Source organism: Phacochoerus africanus, chromosome 5 (assembly GCF_016906955.1).
Source record: "Phacochoerus africanus isolate WHEZ1 chromosome 5, ROS_Pafr_v1, whole genome shotgun sequence".
Classification (NCBI taxonomy): domain Eukaryota; kingdom Metazoa; phylum Chordata; class Mammalia; order Artiodactyla; family Suidae; genus Phacochoerus; species Phacochoerus africanus.
The window spans coordinates 30677621-30698783 of record NC_062548.1 but is presented as its reverse complement, the minus strand read 5'-3'; the positions used below and the strand labels follow the sequence as shown (position 1 = coordinate 30698783).

Here is a 21163-nt window from a genome sequence, read left to right as displayed (position 1 = left end):
GTGCCACGACAGGAACTCCACCATCCACTCTTTATACACTTCATTCATCCCTTCATTCAACAAACATCTAATGAGTGCCTACCATGTGCCAGGTGTTAGGACAAACATATCAGTTCCTGCCCCTGAAAAGGTCCAGATTCCAGTGGAGAGAGATCCCTTAAGTAATAACATGATACTGGGCAGTGTGCCACACGGGGTGCCAATACGAAGTGCTGTGGGAATAGGAGGTGGCCTGGGAGGTAGCTAAAGCTTTCACAGAGGAAGTGCCATTTGATCTGCGTCATGAAGGGTACTAACAACTACCAATTCCTAACTCCCACTGAGTGCTTCCCGCAGATTAACTCTGAGTCCTCAAAACACGTGCAATTGCATAATGTTCCTGTGAGATCCGGTCTGTCATCCCCACTTCACAAATGAGGAAGCAAACTAAATTTAATCTTGCTTTTGTTGTTGTTGTTTTTTCTTTTTTGGCTGCACCAAGAGCATGTAGAAATGCCTGGGCCAAGAATCGAAACAGCACCGAGATAGCAAGCCAAGTTGTGGCAATGACAACCCTGGATCCTTAACTTGCTGGGCCACAAGAGAACTCCTAAATTCAATCTTCAACTAACTTCAGTCTTGAAATTTTGTTGTAAAGTCAAAACAAACAAATGGTCACTTATAACTTGTCTAAGCTACTAAATTCCTTGTGGGGCTTTGGGATCTAGGCCTGCTTGATCCTGAAATGTTGGGCAGGGTGTGTGGTCTATAGATATTTTAACAGCCCCAAGAGCTAGGAGAGCATATAAGATGAACAGGAGTTCCCGTTGTGGCTCAGTGGGTTAAGGATCCAGTATTGCTGCAAAATGCAGCATATGTCACAGATGTGGCTCAGATTCAGTGTTGCCATGGCCTCAGTTGCAGCTCCAATTGACCCCTGGCCTGGGAAATTCTATACGTCGCAAGAAAAAAAAAAAGATGAACAGACATTTCACAATGGCTGGGTTGGAATTAGGAAAAGGATAAAGAGGAAAAGGAGCAGAGGGCCATGTGCAAATTCCCACTTGGAGTCTTGTGAACTCTGGGATGATAGGACTCCTGCCAGAGGTGGTGCCAAGGCCAGAGTTGCGCTGTGGCCTGAGCTGGCACAGTAAGTGGCCAAGCTGGCCTGGGAAGTAATAATCAGCTGCATTTCTGACCTATGCTGACTGGGCTGAGCCTTCCCTTTTCTGGATATCATCCAACCCCTAGGGGGCGCCAAAGTAGGTATCCATACAGTTTGGGGGGCGGGGGAGCAAGAGCGTTGACATTGAATCTGTTCCCAGGACCCGCTAAGTACAGACAGTATGCTCCAATGATAAAAAATATCTAATTTGGGCCCTATTTTTTTCTTCCTTTAAAAAACAACAAAAATGACAGCCACACCTGCAGCACATGGAAGGTCCCAGGCTAGGGGCTGGAGCAGCAGCTGCTGGCCTGTGCAACAGCCATGGCAATGCCAGATCTGAGCAGCCATGACCTATGCCCCAGCTCTGGGCAACAGCGGTTCCTTAACCCACTGAGCAAAGCCAGGGATCAAATCTACATCCTCATGGATACTAGTCAGGTTCTTAGCCCACTGAGCCACAATGGGAACTCCCTTTTTCATTTCTTAGTCACTTCGCTCCTTTGATTTTGTTGTTTGCTTTTTTTTTTCCCTTGGTATGTGAAAATTTCTGGGCCAGACATGGAACTCGTGCCAAAGCAGTGACAATGCAGGATCCTTAACTGCTAAGCACCAGGTAAATCCTGGGCTATGGTTTCTAAAAAATTCTAAGTGCATTCAAAATTCACCCACCTGGAGGTCCCATTGTGGTTCAGCGGGTTACGAACCCAGCTAGTATTCATAAGGAGTGGGTTCAATCCCTGGCCTCACTCAGTGGGTCAAGGATCTGGTGTTGCTATGAGCTGTGTTGTAGGTAGCAGATGAAGCTCGGGTCCTGCATTGCTGTGGCTGTGGCTTAGGCTGGCAGCTGCAGTTCCAATTTGACCCTTAGCCTGGGAACTTCCGTATACTGCAGGTGCAGCCCTAAAACAAACAAAACAAAAAGTCACCCACAAATTACTGAGAACCTCAGGGACCAAATTCTGAGCTTGGCCCTGGGGTACAGAGTGTCCTTGGCGGGTGCTGTCTGCAGCCTACATTGTTCTCACCTTTCTTTCAGCCAGGCCCTTTCACACATCCCCTTCGGCCATGGCTTAATCATTCTATCTCCTTTTCCATCTAGGGCGGTGCCTGGATGATTACTGAATGATTTAAACCTTTTTTTTTTTTTTTTGTCTTTTTGCCATTTCTTGGCGGGCTGTAGTTGCCGGCAACGTGGGATCCCAGCGGAGTCTTCGACATACACCACAGCTCACGGCAACGCCAGATCCTTAAGCCACTGAGCAAGGGCAGGGATCGAACCCGCAACCTCATGGTTCCTAGTTGGATTCGTTAACACAGAACCATGAAGGGAAGTCCTAAACCTTCTATTTCATTTTGTTCCTCTTTCTTTTTTTAATGGCCCCACCACAGGCATCTGGAGATTTCTCAGTGCACAGGGTCAGGGGTTGAACCTATGCCTCCACGGGGACCTGAGCCACTTCACCCGGACTCTTAACCCACCACGTCACAGCAGGAACTCCTTCATTTTGTTCCTAAAGAACTTAGGGCCATGTAATGGTCACACAGGGTAGTTCATTAATTGGGGACATAAATCCAATCAGGTAAACGTTGTGTTGGCTGAACTATAAAGAAAGCAGGACACGAGAAGGGATGCCGGCTTTTTTATTTTTCCCCTTTTACACAAAACAAAGTAGAAGAAAAAATACAGGCTTAAAACTGCAAAAGTAGTTAATTCGTAAGTAAAACACATATACACACAAAAAAAATCTGGAAAGGAAGACAAGCTTATTTACAACGAGGAAAACACACGTTAAGGTAGTTTGTGGTTTTCATACAAAACATTAAGAAAGAAAAGGCAAACACAGGCTATATGGGTGCCACTGTTCACAGCAATATTGAAGGGGAGAAAACACTTACAGAGAGACCGTCTGTGACAGGGTCCAGGTTTTACAGCATCAGTGCAACAAATTCACAAACTATATCACAGCTACTTCATCAGAGTTGAAAGAACTGTTCCCAAATGTGTCACATTTTCAGCCCGCAGAGGTTCCTTCCTACAGGTTTCAACTACTTCGATTTCTAGGTACTAAGAAGGAGAATGAGGCTAAGACGCTTTCAAAAGAATTACACGGTCTCTGGAGACCAGAGGCCGACTCTGGCCACAGTCTGTCTGCTCTCACCAACAGCCCTCGCATGCTCCAGAGAAACATCCAGGGAAAAAGTCAGAGGCCAGCGTCCCTCCACCTCCTCCGCCCAATTTATGGGGACCGAAGCGGCCAGCACTACCGTAACCCAAGAAGCCTGAGGCTTGCTGGTCTTGAAAAAAAGAGAAGTTTTTCTATGAAAATGAATCTTGACTAAACACAGGCAGACGTCTATCCTTTATTGGCTGGTCTTGGAGTGAAGGTTATAGACATGAGAGTCTTCACCTATTAGATACTTCAGTTTTAGTTAGTTGAAAATCAGATATAAAACCCTAAACACCAACTTTTGGAAGCCTGCTACCAAAAAGCCTTGAAGGCCGTACTAAGTTCCAGAGCAAGGGGACAAGAGGTCTATCGAAGGCTGTCAGTTTCCCCATCCGGGAGGGAGGATCCGAGCTTCCTACAAACGGCTATATTCTGCACAAGGGAGAAACCAGCCCATACTACGGCATGGAATTAGTTTCATGTCACTCCATGAGGTTTCTTCTCCCATGGTACTGAAACAGAAGGAGGAATGAGTCTTAATTGGTCTTTCTTCTTCATCAGAAGCGGTAAACTTGGTCTCTAGATTCACGAAGCCACAGAGTTTTTTAAGCAGCCTGTGGAAGTAGACAGCAGAACCAGCTTCCTGTCGTCATAGACCACTACGAGCTAAAGCAAAGATCAACTCCAGCAATTATCCCAAGTCACTGTTAGGTGTACGAAAGAGTGAAGCCCACCACTATCTTATTGGAAAAGACTTTAACTAACCCTGGGTGAGAGTGATCAAGAAAAGTGAGTGGTACAGACGAATGAATTGTCCATATAAGGGCAGCCGATGAGGGGGCAGCCACGGAGACACGGGGCCACGAAGCCTTAGAGGAACTTCTAATAACTAAGGGCACAAGGAGAGCGAGCAAAGAACTACTTCCATAACGTTTTAGTATCAGATAGCATAACAAACACCGTTTCCAGGGACAGCGTACACGCCAGTAATCACACTGAATAAAGCAGGTGCATCATTCATTTTTCTTCTCTTTTTGTTTGAGAAGCTTGTTTATCTCCCTTTTGGCCATTCCAATGTACTTCGAAATGATGCCGTGTTGGTTTAGTCCAGGAAGCAACAGGAAGAAAGTCACTTAAAATAAAACAAACAAAATTAAGGAGGCAGCAGTTAACTTTCTTAAGAGTATTAACATCTTCCGGAGGGGAGCTTCTCAGACAATTACATAGCTAATGGGAGGAAGCAACGGGAAGTCCACATTCCCCCTGGTATGTTCCCCAGAAGCTTCTGCTGTCTTGCCTCCCAAATGCAGAGAACACACGTTGCTTATTCTTACCTCTTGGGCATTACTTTCCACCTGAGTTCTTCGTTCTTTGTCTTAACTTGGGGTAAGACCCCCATGGAGCTGGAAATAAGGACCTGGGTTTGACTGACTAGCTTTCTGCATTCATACAGGCCTGGGATCACTGTCTGGCACTTGGCGAGAGGGAACATACACACTTTACCAAATTCCAATTAGACGTCCCTGGCCAGCATGTGCCTACAGCTCTTCCTCCAAGACTTACCTATCAGGTAGGTCAGAAGAAGGTTGTGGACTTGCTGTCCCACCCAAGCCACCGCGGCAAGAGAAACGATCATGGTCATGAAGTACTAGTAACGAAAACGACAAGAGGTTATCAACTCCCGGGAACAGACTAAGAGGCCTGACTTTAGGAGGCTGTTTCAAGGGTTGGAAAGTAACTTCAGTTTGCAGTACCATTTTTCCTTAAGATTATTTAGTATGTGCATATTATTTAAAGCCCATAGAGAATTCCCTTGGATCTACTTTTATAGAATTTAGATACAGTTTCTCCTGAAATAACTGTACTTCTACATATAATTAAGTAGTTTATAATATAAATTACACTACTTTTGCAATTAATAACTTCACATAGTAACCTTGAGGGAAGCTAAGGCAAAAGAGAATCCTTTTTTTTTTTTTTTGTCTTTTTAGGACCACACTCGCAGCACATGGAGGTTCCCAGGATTGGGGTCTAACTGGAGCTGTTGCCACTGGCCTCTGCCACAGTCTCAGCAATGCCAGATCTGAGCCGCATCTGTGACCTACACCACAGCTCAGGGCAACGCCGGATCCCCAACCCACTGGGCGAGGCCAGGGATCGAACCCTCAACCTCATGGTTCCTAGTCCAATTCATTTCCCCTGCGCCACTAAGGGACCTCCAGAGAACAAACGCTTTTTAAGCATATGTCTTTCACACCTATTTATAAATTTAAAAAGTTCACTTTATTACTAGAATAAAAAATTAAATGTGAAGTGTAATTTTAACTTCTAGTCTAATAGAGATAAATATTTATGAAGGCACTCAGAGGAGTTAAACCAACAGATATAGGGGTTTTTTGTTTTGTTTTTGGTCATGCCTGTGGCATGTGCAAGTTCCTGGGCTAGGGATTGAACCCGCGCCACAGCAGTAATCCAAGCCACTGCAGTGACAACACTGGATCCTCAACCCACTGAGCCACAAGAGAACTCCAGATATAGTTTGACAAACATCAAACTGTAACTAGAGTAAAGCAAGAAGGCTTTAGACTACAATGAAGTAAAAATGCACTGAATCTCAAAATATTGCTTTACTTAAGTAAGTCAAAACCAAAAAAGTACCATTTTAGGCTTTTCTTCCTTTAGTGTAAAGAGACGTTTCCACCAGCCCACAGCTCTGCGTCGAGTTTTTACCAGATTGCTGCAAATTTCATGGAATCTTTGCTGTTGCTCAGTGGTCCTAGAAAAAGAACTTTAGCCTTCACTATAAGCAAATCTTAATAGTAAACAGATACACCATCCTCTCAAATTTACAAAGCTATTTGTCTAAAGAAAATCTAAATAAAAAACAATAGTGGTTCACCATTTTCTTATAGAAAAATTTCTTGTACCAGTTAAGTCTCTTTTTATCACATAGGAATTAACTTTTAACATAAAGATGTGTGTGTGTGTGTGTGTGTGTGTGTGTGTACAAAGCAATGGTTATATGTGGTTCTCAAACAGTATTTGGTCAATGATAGAAACAAAAGATTCATGACTGCTACAAGCCATGCAGTAATCAATATGAATTAATTTCCCTATTCCTGTAGTATTCTGCGGATCCCAATGAATCCTGGGCTATAGCCCATCTGAGGCCCACCACTTTGATAAGGCAGAGACCTTTCTACCAAACCGCTGTATGTAAGCACTCTTCTTCAGTAAGGTAAGAACTACTAGCATTCAAGGCACAATACCCTCAAATGGGCTTCACCCATTTGATGCCAAGGCAGCAACAAACAGCTCAAATCCAAATTCTTTATAAATTTAGTTCCTTTTTAAAATTTTTTTTTCTTTTAATCTTTTCGTCTCTTTTAGGGTCGCACCCGCAGCATGTGGAGGTTCCCAGGCTAGGGGTCTAATCAGAGAGCTGAAGCCGTGGGCCTACACCACAGCCACAGCAACTCAGGATCCGAGCTGCATCTGGGACCTATGCCACAGCTCATGGCAACACCGGATCCTTAACTCACTGGGCGAGGCCGGGGATCAGATCGAATCCGCATCCTCATGGATGCTAGTCGGGCTCATTAACTGCAGAGCCACGACGGTAACGCCTATAAATTGAGTTCTCATGAAGGGAAAACAGAATCTTACTGAAGCAAAACTTCAGTAAGAACACAAAAAGATCTTCCAAGAAAAATCCTTTTTAATTCATAATGTATTTTGGGTTTTGATAAAAAAAAAAATTGCCTTGGTAGTGTCTCTGCTAGACAGACAGAATGGCTGCTATTGTAAAGCAAGCTCTATATACTGCGGGTGTTTTGCTTTCGATCTCTAGTCCTCGTCCTTGTGAGCCTGCAGGGACACACTGTAGAAGGGTTTCCGCTAAGCCCTGCAACTTCCTGTAAATAATTACACCTCATATGCTGTTCCTGGTTAAGGCTAGACTGTGGCTAGGTAACTGTGTTCTTCCTTCCTCATAAAAGCCAAAAAACTAAAACTGCTCTGTGGGTAAGACTGAGCCACACACTGAAACCTCAAACGTTTACTGCTGAAAACTTTTCTCCAGGAGTTTAGTGAACTAGCAGATTAGAATGTCACCTGCTAACAAAGTCAAGGTCTGAGGTTGATTCTGTTAAGTTGTTACACTGCATAGTTACAAACGTGCCCCCAAACAGGGGCATAATTCATTACTGCACAAGAAAAACAATTCAAAGGACATTTCATAACACTAATCCATTCTGCTGCGGCAGAAACATCTTAATAAACATGCTTAATTATCCCATAACTTAAGCAAACACTACTGTTTAAAATTGTTGTTTTTACAGAATTATTTTATAATTCGCTATTATCAGGGGAACAAAATAACTAAAGGCCTAAGTAGACTACTAATCAAATTAAAATAAACACCCAAGGTAGAGAAGCAGCTAGCAGGAAAAAAAATCTAGTTATCTAGTTTTGTTCACTATTAGGATCAAAAGTGAGAAATGCAACCTTCTAGAGGGAAGGTAAAAATAATAGGATCTGCAGCCATTTAACTTTATCTTGGGAACTCATAAGTAACCATTTCAAAGAAGAGCAGAGATGAAAGCAAGAACCCACTTGTATATATAGCCTGAACCTATTCTAAAGCACTTAGCGTGTATTTTGCCAACCACCACTGCACTGTGTCAACTTGAAACAAAGGATCTTAAAACTCAAACTATTTCACAGCACCCAGGGCAGTCAGTGTGTCTTAACATAAAAGTAGATATTCAATAAATAGGTGCTAAATGAATAGGCCAAGGGAAAAAACAAAAAAAAAACCAAAAAAACCCCCCCAAAAAACAAAAAACACCTCCAAAAAACTATATTACTATTCTCATATTCATTCAGAAGTAATTTGTAAAATTAATATTATCTTAAATATCAACGGAAAAAAATCTAAAAGTAGACATACTACTTTTATGGAAAGCTCATGATGAGTTTTGCAATCCTAGATAAAACATTACCTAAAAAAGCCTACTTCAAGCAATAAATCTACCCCCCGCTATCTGACAGTGAAGACAATTCTCTGGGCTTAATTACAGCATACTAGTCACAGATACCAGGTTCAGTAACTTCTCAGAAACTAGACTGCCAAGCCATTGTTCCACCTACCATTTATTGGAGCCAAAAATTCTAGGTGCTAGAATGGGAACCAGGTAGTCAGCCAAGCACAAAAACATTACAAAACAGGAAACACCGGACAGAACAGATGGATCTAGATAGTAGATAGTCCTGTTTAAAAAAAAAAAAGAAAAAGAAAGAAAGGTTAGAAAAACATATTATTCCTAGCTGAAGATGTTTATTCACCCAGACCTCTGCTTCTCAAAGAGATTATCTGCCCTTTCCATTCTAATTTTTTCACAAGTGGTTTTTTGGAAGCTTCATGACATGATGACATCAGAGCTGCAAGGGTTCATGTAAATATCAAGAGACAAAAGCTTTTCGGGGTACTCAATACTTTTTGGGAGCATAAAGGCTCCTAAGGCCCAAAGCTTGTCATAGATTTAAAAAAAATCTTGTGGAGTTCCCGTCGTGGCGCAGTGGTTAACGGATCTGACTAGGAACCATGAGGTTGCGCGTTCGGTCCCTGCCCTTGCTCAGTGGGTTAACGATCCGGCGTTGCCGTGAGCTGTGGTGTAGGTCTCAGACGCGGCTCGGATCCCGCGTTGCTGTGGCTCTGGCGTAGGCTGGTGGCTACAGCTCCGATTGGACCCCTAGCCTGGGAACCTCCATATGCCACGGGAGCGGCCCAAGAAATAGCAAAAAGACAAAAAATAAATAAATAAATAAAATAACAAAAATTTTGTTGTTGTTGTTGTCTTTTGTCCTTTTAGGGCCACACCCATGGCATATGGAAGGTCCAAGGCTAGGGGTCTATCTAATCGGAGCTGTAGCCGCTGGCCTATACCACAGCCACAGCCACGCCAGATCCGAGCTGCATCTGTGACCTACACCACAGCTCATGGCAATGCCGGATTCTCAATCCACTGAGTGAGGCCTGGGATCGAACCTGCAACCTTATGGTTCCTAGTTGGGATTCATTTCCACTGCACCACAATGGGAACTCCCTCAAAAAATTTTTTAATCAAAGTATAGTTGGTTTGCAATGTTCCGTCAATTTCTGCTGTACAACAAAGTGACCCAGGCATATATACACACAAAACATTCTTTTCCTCATGTTATCTTCTGTCATGTTCCATCACAAGTGATTGGATATAGTTCCCTGTGCTGTACTGCAGGACCTAGATTTATTTCACTGCATTGGGTTATGGAGCTTACAAAAGTACTACAAATTCTGGAAACCAGGCCTGCGGTTCTAAGAAAAGGCATTCTTCACAGATTATACATTACAAAAGACTTCAGGCACTTACATAAATGGAACTGGAGTCTTTATTAGTAACAAGCACAATCCACAGTAATTTAATATCTCACTTACAGAAACACCAAAGAAACCACGCCCATGATGGCAGGTGGAAACCAGGCTCTTTCCCATCGGAGGACTTTATCTGCCATCAGCATCACTTCTCCCCATCCCTGCAGCTGCTCTTCCAGATTTGCAGTCTCTGCAGCCTACATATGAGCAACATTTAAAGGGATTATTTTACTAATCTCCATATTTTCGTGGCTCCTAGAGAGTTAAATTCTTCTAAGGCACCAAGCATGTAAAAGAGCTCTTATAAATCACTATGGTTTTTTTGGCTTTTCAGGACCACAATCATGGCATACGGAGGTGCCCAGGCTAGGGGTCGAATCAGAGCTGCAGACACTGGCCTAGGCCACAGCCACAGCAATGTGAAATCCGAGCTGCATCTGTGACCTACACCACAGCTCACAGCAACACTGGATCCATAACCCACTGAATGAGGCCAGGGATCGAACCAGCCTCCACATGGATACTAGATGGACTCATTACCACTGAGCCACAATGGGAACTTCCACAAATCACTATCTTAAACAAGTTAGTCTTTAAAAAAAACTCTGCAGTTTTGATACCAAAGCCAGAAATTACGGGGGAAAAATTATCACTTAATGGTCACCTTCCAACTCTAAGCACTGGGCTATTCTTTATGTACATAATAACCCGTATAGAACCTCATAAAATAAGGATAATTAGATCCATTTTACAGTAAAAAGAAAGTGAGCTCAGAACAGTCGCTTTCCAAATTCTCTTGTGGTGCATCGAGTTAAGGCATTGTCACTGCAGTGGCTTTGGTTGTTGCTGTCGTGTGGGTTCAATCCTTGGCCTGGCCCGGGAACTTCCATACACAGGAGGGCACAGCCAAAAAAAAAAAAAGTTGCTTTCCCAAAGTCATGTCCTACTAAGTGGCAGCTTTCTGAAAATGAAATTACATCACTTTAAGTTTGCTCATTTCAGGTGGTTACAACTAATTTGTTGTTTCATTTCACTGACTTAACCCCCTACTTCTGAATCCATTAGGAAAGCCTCTTCCTGAAGAGCGGTTTCCAAAACAGCTCTCTGTATAATGGAATCATTTAGATGTTGGCATCGTCTGCACAATTAGGAAAACTACTGTGCTTTCACCAAATTATATGAGGCACAGTAAGCCCAATTTATCTCAATAAAATGCTTCTGACACTTAGCAGACATTGTGGTTAGACTTTAAATTTCTCTGCAAATCTGACAATCACCTGCAAGGAAACTTCTAGGATGAAGCCAGTGTGACAAAAAGCCTTTAAACTGATTCTGGTAGAGGAAAAAAAAAAAAAAATTGGAAGAAACCCATGTATCCCTATGACTGTTATTACAGGGAGACAGGCAAATGATAGGAGACAGTGCCGCTTAACCTTGTTGAAGATGACATCTGTGGAGTTCCTGTCGTGGCTCAGCAGAAACAAATCTGACTAGCATCTGTGAGGACGCAGGTTTGATCCCTGGCCTTGCTCAGTGGGTTTAGGATCCAATACTGCTAAGAGCTGTGGTGTAGGTTGCAGACTTGGCTTGGATCTGATGTTGCTGTGGCTGTGGTGTAGCCTAGCCTGGGAACCTCCATAGGCCATGCGGGCAGCCCTAAAAAGAAGGAAAAAAAAAAAAAATGCTGTGCCACACTGATCACTTAGGTGGAACCTCAATATTTCTGACCTTATATACTATGTTTAATAAGTTAAAAAAGATTATCATGTGCCGGAAACTCTGCTAAATATTTTCTGTGTTTATACTTTAATCATTTCTCGTAACAAACTGAAAGGAAGATGTTGTTATTATTCTCATTTTATAGATAAGGACACTGAGATACACAGAGGTTAACAGATCTGAATCTGGCAAATCCAAGGCCAAAGGCCTGTCCTTAAAGCCACACTGCTCTGCAGAGAGAGCAGCAGAGCAGAGCCCATATGGGCAACTTCTTTGTGCTACAATCAATTCTTAAAACGAAGCTGGCTGGGGCTAACTAGGCTTACCACAGAGAAGAGGTTTCTGCTGTGTGTGTGTCATGGGGCAGAGGTCATGCGTTTCTAAAAACCAATGCAAAACGAAAATCATGCACAATCAAAACTGCCCTGCAAAGTCACTTAATTCATTAGCACTCTCCCTGGGGAAAATGCAACGTAGAAAATGGACTGATCCTTCCTTCCCTTTTGCCTAGATCCTGCGTAATTCTCAGTGAGGTTAAAATTGTCTGCCTGTGATAGAACCTCACTGCAGTTCCTTTAGACCCCTGCTTACACGAAAGTCCTCCCGTGACCCTCCCCCTTCCTCAAAGGTTTATCAGTTACAGACTAACGCCGAGACCTCCCATAGTCCTTCCGGCTGGACTCTTACTTTCGGTTCCCAGCGGTGAGTTTGCAGCCTCGCTGCCGTGTTAAGCTGTGCCAGCTCTAACAAATTATCGGCAGCAACCCTTTGACCCTCAACCCCTGACCAAGTACTGGGGAAAAGGGCGAAAGGATGTCCTGCTTAAGATCAAAGAGGGAAAACCCGGATACGGCTGGGGCCTGGGCACCCCGAAGCACTCGACAGGGCACTCGCGGCCCTCAGCCAGTGACTGCACCCCAGGCGGGTCCCAGCCCCTCTTCTCTCGCTTCCTCCTCAACCTCTATTCGCGGTGAATGATCACGCGCCCTCCTCGCTCCGTCGCGAACCGTCCCCAAGGGATGTTAGGCGTGGACACGACTAGTGACCGCCAAGCAAGGCTCACCCACGACATCCAAAGGGCAGGAGTCGTCGCCTGCACCTGGGCACTGGGAGAGGCCGGGCCCGCGGCAGGTGATAGGAACGAAGCCGCAGCGCCGTCCCATGGAGCCTACCAATATCCAGAAACCCAGCGCAGTTCCCTCACGACGAAGCCGCCAGGACTCACCAGCAGATTGGTGCTGCGATTATCTCCCTCTGCCATCGTCCCTGAGGTGTCGCCTCTAGGAGCGAAAGACGCCACCAAACCAAAAGCTCTCTCGAACCCCTCAAGGCTACCCTGGCATCAGTGTACGCCCCGCAAGCCGCTTATATAGGCTGGCTGCCTTTCCCGACAGACCCCGCGAAGCTCGCTCCTCATTGGGCAAATCAAGACGAAGCTGAAGCCGGGGCGGCCAATCGCTGTCCAGCGCATGTCTTGAAACCGAGGTCAAAGGAGAGTGAGAACGCCGGGGCCGAGGAGGCGGGGACACTGAATGACCAATCAGCGCCCAGGAGGTGTGCGACGCCCCGCCCAGGCCTTTCAGAAGCGGTTGAACGGCCGCTGCCCGGGGCCTGGTGTGGCCTTAGTATCCCCAGGGCCTGTGGGAACCGTAGCTCTCGGACGCTCTTTCTGGGGGACCTCAAAGCAGCCAAGGAGACTCTCCGGAATTAGTCCTCGAGGAAATATGCCACCCAGTATCAGGCGGAAGGCAGAGGTGGTCATGTGACGCTAACTTCATTGTGATTAAGGGGGCCGGCTGGGATCCTCTTAACAGAAGCAGCCTGTGGCCCTCGCCCCAGCAGTTCCCCGTCGGCCCCGCCTTTCTTCTGATCCCTGCTCCCGCAGCCTTGAGCAGTTTAGCCTGGATTTGTGACTCGTGCCCATCTCGTGAGGTTTCGCGGACAAATGAATAGGGCTATTTATGTAGATTTTTTTTTCGCAATGTTTCTACCTTTAGGAGTAAGGCCTTAGTTTGATGGGGGTAGGAGAAAATCTGGGCGTAGTTCGACGACTTGTGAAAAATGCATTGACTTAAAAAATCGGCCTGTTTATATAGGGTGTTTGGGGAAATTCTTTGGAACTCCCTCTCCAAAAAGGGACTGGTTTTGACAGATCTTTTTACATTAGAGGTCATGCTAAGGAAAGATGTCAACCCTCTCATAAGGGTGGAACGAATTGGAATTTAAGAACCAGATGAATGCCAGGGGAGCGGCCAAACAAAAACAAACTAGATGAGCTGTGTTGAGAAATCTTTTCTCTCCAGGACTTCAAAATGCATTAAAAAAATGCTTTCATTTTCATTGCTCGAAACATGCTAAATGTTGACCTGGTCAGATGTCTTTTTCAGGAAAACTTAGCATAGCTTTTAACTTTTTATAGTCATCTATATTATGCCATTGTTTGTTTTTGGGTTTTATTGGTATCTCATGTGGCATTTTTTTTTTTATTATTTTTTTATTTCTTGGACCGCTCCCGCGGCATATGGAGGTTGAATCGGAGCTGTAGTCTCCGGCCTACGCCAGAGCCACAGCAACGCGGGATCCGAGCCGCATCTGCGACCTACACCACAGCTCACGGCAACGCCGGATCGTTAACCCATTGAGCAAGGGCAGGGACCGAACCCGCAACCTCATGGTTCCTAGTCGGATTCGTTAACCACTGCGCCATGACGGGAACTCCCTCATGTGGCATTTTTAAATTATACTATTAACCAATTGTGGTTTGTTTGGTTTTTTTCCCCCGCTGTACAGCATGGGGACCAAGTTACACTTACATGTATACATTTTTTTCCACCCTTTGTTCTGTTGTGATATAAGAATGTAAGTTTATTTTTTTATTTTTATTATTTTTTTTGTCTTTTTGCTATTTCTTGGGCCGCTCCCGCGGCATATGGAGGTTCCCAGGCTAGGGGTCCAATCGGAGCTGTAGCCACCGGCCTATGCCAGAGCCACAGCAACGCGGGATCCGAGCCGCATCTGCGACCTACACCACAGCTCACGGCAACGCCGGATCGTTAACCCACTGAGCAAGGGCAGGGACCGAACCCACAACCTCATGGTTCCTAGTCGGATTCGTTAACCACTGCGCCACGACGGGAACTCCAGTTTCTTTTTTTAAAGCATTATTTAAATAACTACCAAGTTCATAAGAGTTCAGGGAAGGCATAAAGAAATATGAGCCAACACAGCTACATACTACAGGCTGCCCCTAAGAAAGTTAGGGAGACAGGAGCATTGTGAATTTCATGAAAAGTTACAAAATTTACTGTGAAAAAAAATAAAGCATCTGATCAGGTATAAACACTTGGAGGGAGATTTAAAAAAAAAAAAAAGCCTCTGCAAGGGAAGGGGACTGACTCTTCAGTAAAGTGCCACTTAGGGAATGTTGGGGAGAAAAACAGGTTATGCAGGTAAAATGCAACCAGTTGATATATCCCATTTGGGGAGATTTTAGTTGGAGTTTGAAGAGTAGGCCCTTCCCTACCTCTTCAAAAGAAAATCAGAAGGTCGAAAACAGCGAGCAACCAACCACATGATGAATATAGAGTACTGAATGCAAAACAGTACTTTAGGTACAGTAACATCCACTTCCGAAGAAGAGGGCATCAGTTACTAGAGTTTAAAAACTGCCATTTGTACATTGGGAAATCAGCTTTTGCTAGAGTGCGTCTGGTTTTTACCCAAGTTCCCTGTGTACAACTTCAGAAGAGACTTCTCTTTCAACTGCAGCTTGTGCAATTCAAGTAGCTGAAAACTGAAGGATCTGCTTTCAAACAGCACAGAGTATCTCCACAGAGTATCTCTTACTCAAGGAATGTGTTCCCAGACCTAACCAGCAACTTAACACCGAGCACTGGTAGAAGGTCTTTAAAATTCCAGTCACCCTATTAAGAACAAAAAACACCTACCCTTAGCATGGCTTTCTTGGATGGAGCCTTCCCCCCCGCCTTTTGTACTATAAAGGCAAGACAGAATCTTTCGAAACATGTTGGATGACTAAACAGTTAACATAAATCTTCCTAACATAATCCAACAAATGCAATCTTATTTCCAGATATTAAAACAGGTTGGCCATTTCGTTTTCCTTCATAGCTTTCATACACCAGGGAACATAAATGTGAGTAACATTCCACAGGAGTTCTTATTTAAAGATTTACAAAATTAAGCTTAATTGTGCCTTAATACTAAGAACTTAATCATGGAAGTAAAATTTCCACTGCTAATTCAAAAGTACTATTGAACTCTGAGGGCAAAATATATTTGAGAATTAAGTTTTAAAAAAACCTTCTGGATTAACGCTTTTTAAAAAAATTATTCATATTCCAAAATTAATTTTTCTGGAAACTTCGATCAATCAGAGCTTAAATCTTTTAAAACTTTATTTTTTGAAAAACAGGTATTTCATACAATCTTTGCCATGTTAATGCAAATATGCACAAAGTAGGCATGTGTTTTGTTTTCCAAAAAACGCATTATGAATATTTTCAGGAAGCTGGTGTGTTTTATTCAACTTTTAATCTTAAATACAATCACAAAATTATATCCATCAGGAGGCCTTACAAACCATTTGTACAGAAAAGCCATTTTATTTATACAATGTTACTAGAACAAGGAAGATTCAGTTCAACTCAATTTGCTCTTAGAATAAAGGGTAAATAAGTGAATGATGTTGCCACTGACATTACAGGTGGAAATATAAGTAAAATTTAAACAAGAAAATAACTGACACAAGAACTTTAAACAGGAGTTGAAACTTGTACTGTCAGGAAAAGAAAAAAAAAAATCAGCCTGTTTTGAAAGAAAAACATTCTGCAAGTTTCTGCATTTCAGAACAACATTCAGTTCCTTAAGTTTACCATCTTCAAAAGCTGAGCTAATTCTAATTGTATGGCACTTTTACATTAGCACAACAAACAGCTTTTCCTTAGTAAGCCCAGTCAAATTCCCTTGGAAAGAGACTACACGGTTCATGTTGTACAACTAACCCTTGAACCTATAAAGCTTCTCTCAATTGAAGTCCATTTGCCCATATGTAAAGAATGGTGATATTGTTACCCAGGCCTAAAAAAGCAGGAAAAGTGCAACAAACCCTTCTGGGTTTAGAACAGTGAATTTCCTTCCCCAGTGTATGGAAAATTTGTAATGCTAGCTAGGTTTTCCCACAGGAGGACTCTCTCTAATAGAACCCAAATATTGAAAAAAAATCTGCCTTCTTTAAAAGGGACCCCCTTCCTTTAACATAGTTGGCCTCCTGGATTTGAGGAAAGGTCCTAGCTCTAAATTACTGGCATTTTTACAAGGCAAGATACAGAATGGAAGGTCATTGGTTTTCATATTCATCTGATTTTTATATAAAAACAAAGATACTTAAATGTGCTAATAGAAAAGCATTCACTGATTCTTGATGCATATGAATAGAACTAACAAGCTAATTTGTAGGTGCCTTCTTAAATATGAAAAGAATTGGGAGAAAAGAAGAACCAGCTCCTTTGATTTTAGTACTGCCACAACCAGTAAGCCCCCAAAGTAATTACAAATATGTGGAGGAAAATAGGCCAGGAAGACTTTTTAAAGTACTGCCTATATCACCCCAGATTTAAAAGGACCTAAGATTGCACATCAACTCTAATATTTGGCTGTACTTGCATTGCCCTGCTTGGCATTTTTTAATGGCTCTTTCCTTAGATTTCACACATCAGAACAACCACAAACAAAAACAATGCAGATAACACCAGACATTGGACAATATTAAGAACACTAAGTTTACGTAATCGAGGCAAATGTTAAGGGCAGAAGTGACGGAAGTTTTTCTTTGTATTACAAACCCTCACCCTGAACCTGGGGTTTGGGCTCTAAAAAAGCAATTCAGGGAAGCAGATCAAGAGCTTGATTATCAGTTCTCACACAGAAACCTCACATATCTCAAAAACAACTCAAGTGTCAGACACAAAAGAATCTTACTAATCATCTAGCAGATTACATTAAGAACTCATGACCAGAAATAGATAATGCAAGACACACCAAAGACAGAGCCAAAAACAGCTCCATCAACTATTAAGCCTCCACAGCTTTATAGAGAAATCAACTAAAGTTCAAGCAATTCTAGAAAATTAAAAGACAACACTTAAGATACACTTCAATTTCCAAGGGTACTTTGAAGAAGAGGTTATAAGTTATTCTGTACCCCCTGAATGTGAGAGAGAGAGAGAGAGAGAGAGAGAGAGAAAGAGAAGAAGAGGAGGAGGAAGAAGAAGAAGAGGAAGGAGCAGAAGAGGAAGAGGAAGGAGCAGAAGAGGAAGAAGAAGAAGAGGGAGGAAGAGAGAGGAGCAGACACCTGGTTTTCCACAGGTATTTTTCTGTCATCGAAAATGTGTGACTTCATAACCACAGCACTCTGAACTTCACGTTATTTTGCAAAATCATCCCCCGAAAAGAGCCCTGTCTTCCGCTGGTATCTGCTATATCACCAAGGTCTTCTACCACTGATGACAGCTCTGTTGAATTCCCTTACGACGGTTCACAATGGCAAGGCTACTTGCCGAATGACTTCCCAGAAGCGGGCAAAGGGTACAGCCTGTGTTCTTGTCCAGAGTGCAGCACAGAGCAAGCTTTGAAGTCACTGGTTATTTAGATCTGCCCCACAACCAAATATGCACATGCCACACTATTCGCTGAAGGACCATTTTAAAATAAAAGTGATGGATAATTTAGCAGAGGCACAGTTTTGATATAAAGCTGTTTTCACTAGGATAAGGTGCCAGGTACCTCTGAAGCCTGAAATTCACAGGCGATAAAAATTCACTTATTTATGTTCTTTATCAGAGAGAAAAAGCAATTTCTGAATATTACCTTTAGGGACAAACTAGTGTGAACTAGTTTTGTCGCCGTGATAGAAGTTTTTCCTTGTGACAAAGAATGTTCTTGAAAAGACTGTTTAATCTTGAGAGAGTAGAGGTAATTAAGTGATGAATGCAAGAGCTCCCACAGCCTCTAGGAAACAAAGCAGTGTGCAAAACACAGTATGGCATTATTATTCCCGATAGGTTGTTTTGATTTTGAAAATAAGGTTCAAAATGAATGAAGAAAATAAAACTTGATGCACTAGGTTCCTTAACCTGCTATTAGACACATGGGTACTCAAAAATACCACCTTTCTCGTAATACTTGTAAAAGTATTTTTAAGAAGCACTGATACCAAAACGCATTCTCCTACGAGTATTTAAAGATTATAGATAAACATGGCAATGAGAATAGAGAAAAGGCCAGAGTTCTGTGGAATTTTCCCTTAATACCTTTTCAAGTTTGTCTGTGAAGACTGGCACCTAGAACGTGATCACAGCCCTAATCTCTAAAATGCAGGAAAAACGTACTCAATCAAGATTTTAATCATGTTCGTTCCACTTTGTGTTGGTACGTGATTTTAAGACTCCTGGTCTGGATTTTTATCTTGGAGCAACAATTGGGCTTACACAGTCAGTCACTACTGAAATGCAATGCTAAATTTAAGGAAACCTTGACCATGAATTCACTATAATGTATTTACTCAACAGCAAACTATTAAAATCGTGCAAAAAGTAAAGTACTTCACACACTAATACCTGAACTTAATAAAAGATGTTGGTGGCTCTTGCTGATGTTTCATGTATATGTCCTAAAATGCCAGGTAAACTAAAGCACTTTTAATTTACACCTTGTAAATTGTAAATTAAAAGTATCACATGAGAAAACTGAATTAAAAGAACATTTCACTCTACCTCCACCAGAACATCACTTTATTGTTAATCTGTCATCAACAATGTAAAACTCTAATAGGTACTCTATCCTGGTTTTTAAAAAGGTAAAAGATTACATTGGCTTAGCTACTTTCTATGAAAGAAACTACAGCAATCACAGAAGAGGGAAAATTTGAATGACCTCCAAAAAATGCACACTATAAGCAAAGGGGAGTGTACATTAAATCAAATGTCTGTTAGATTCATTACTTTTGAATGCACAGTGACAATTCTGGAAACTGTACATGATAGAATCACAGAAATGACTTAACCAGAATTCGTTTGTAATCATCAGACCTTTAAACAATCCTTGAATTTTCCATGTTATCAGTGGTTTTGGAGAAATTTCTGCTCATCACTCCAAATATAAGGTGTTAACAGCATCGAGACAGAAGTATATGAAACATAAGGATTGAAATAAAAGTGAATGTGACAGATGGCTAATCTACGAGATCAGGTAAAAGGGGAAAGGGGAGGTGGTGGGGTTTGGGGAGGAGGATGACAGGGTGGGGTTTTTTTTCCCTTCATTTCAGAAGTCAGTTCTTCCCATGTAGTGTATCTATTACATAGCTCTCCTTCTTCAGTCCATTTCTGAAATTCATATCGCATAGCCTTTTTGTACCTACTGGTCAACCCAACCAGTGCTGTTGCCAAGCAACAAGTGTTACACAAGAATCTGAATGCATCAAATCTTCCTTGGCTGTGATTTCTTCGCGGCCCCAGTTTTCTCTGTGTCCAAGCGGGGTTTGTTTTTTCCTGGATTGTGCACACAGGGTCAGGTGGAATGGAGTTCCAAATCACTCTGTGCTCCGCGGCATCCCGATTTCTTTCTGCAGCTAACCTCCTGACACGTTTGCAGCTGTTCTGTGGCAGAAAGACAATCTCCGTGTTCAGGCGGTGAGCTTTCTTTCTTTCACCCTTGACCCTGGGGTTGCAGGCCATGGTGTCGGGCGTATCCCTGAGTGCAGCTGTCCTGCAGGATTCACTTCCTAGCGCACCGAGATTTCCTAGGTTTCCTCAGAGTAAGCCCCCAGTTGCATCACCACCGACTGTGGTGTGGCTTTGGATGCCTGAGGCTGAGTTGATTCTGGTGGATGTCTGACCTCGCTTAACCAGACTCATCTACTGTCTTGCCATTCATACCCAGGCTGTCCAACCTTCATACAGCTGAGCCAAGTTATCTAGATTAGTTGCTTCCTTAATGACATAGTCAACCTGTAAAAATAGGCAGGATGGTATTTAAAGCCATTTAAAACTCGAAAGGACATGGTTCATGTCCTACATGGTTCATGTGTTAAGTACATATGAACTGATTCTAAAGAGTTAAGTCATCCAAATTAATTATCCAAAGACGTGTAGCTGCTACCATGGGAAGAGAAGTTATTAAGTAATTTGAGATTCCCCCATAATTCCATAACTTACAAAATGTGTGTCTTGAGAAAGTCACAACCCCCTTTGAGCTTATGAATCCTGAGATGAAGAGAGAGCACCACTGATGCCATGAGTGAGATTAAACATGAATTCACTGGGCAAATGATAAACTAGGTGTATTAAAAAGTGCCCAGCAGATTCTGAAACCTAGTTTGGTACTAGACAGATATCTGTTGATTCTGACTCAGCTAAATTATCTTTTATAGTAAGACAGCTATCCAGAGCATCCACCAGGGTCCAATTATATGGTAAATGCTTGAAAAGTTGTGTGCAAAGAACTCTATACTTACCCCACTCCTGTGAGCCCTTTAACTTTCGTTCATATAAAATTTAACAACTATCCGAATAAAAAGCACATTAGCCGAGCACCCCTTTAAAAAGATGCACAGAGACCTAAGATGGATAGTCATGAAAGCACACAACCCACTGACCTACCAGAAAGTTTGTGAAATAAAGATACCCCTGGATCCAGAAC

At 42.7% G+C, this 21163-nt stretch overlaps 2 protein-coding genes across 8 annotated transcripts in view; both read right to left on the bottom strand.

Moving 5' to 3' along the window:
- Nucleotides 1-2771: 2771 nt before the first annotated feature.
- Nucleotides 2772-12827, bottom strand: ARL6IP1 (ADP ribosylation factor like GTPase 6 interacting protein 1). Of its 2 annotated transcripts, none has more exons than XM_047780421.1 (6): nucleotides 12672-12827; nucleotides 9791-9924; nucleotides 8467-8586; nucleotides 5974-6091; nucleotides 4879-4963; nucleotides 2772-4447 (listed from the first exon to the last, which is right to left on the bottom strand). In XM_047780421.1, exons 1-6 carry the CDS (start codon nucleotides 12705-12707, stop codon nucleotides 4329-4331), a joined length of 612 nt encoding a protein of 203 aa, XP_047636377.1. In that variant the 5' UTR covers nucleotides 12708-12827; the 3' UTR covers nucleotides 2772-4328. The 2 variants fall into 2 exon arrangements, with proteins under 2 accessions (XP_047636377.1, XP_047636376.1); XM_047780420.1 differs by having other exon boundaries at nucleotides 5974-6103; nucleotides 12672-12811.
- A 3012-nt stretch (nucleotides 12828-15839) lies between these two features.
- SMG1 (SMG1 nonsense mediated mRNA decay associated PI3K related kinase) overlaps nucleotides 15840-21163 on the bottom strand; it is a 104674-nt gene continuing 99350 nt past the window's right edge. For all 6 annotated transcript variants that reach the window (XM_047780416.1, XM_047780414.1, XM_047780415.1 and 3 more), the window contains one exon: nucleotides 15840-20472. In XM_047780416.1, the coding sequence (XP_047636372.1) occupies nucleotides 20395-20472 (78 nt within the window). In that variant the 3' untranslated portion in view covers nucleotides 15840-20394. The remainder of the gene's footprint in view (nucleotides 20473-21163) is intronic.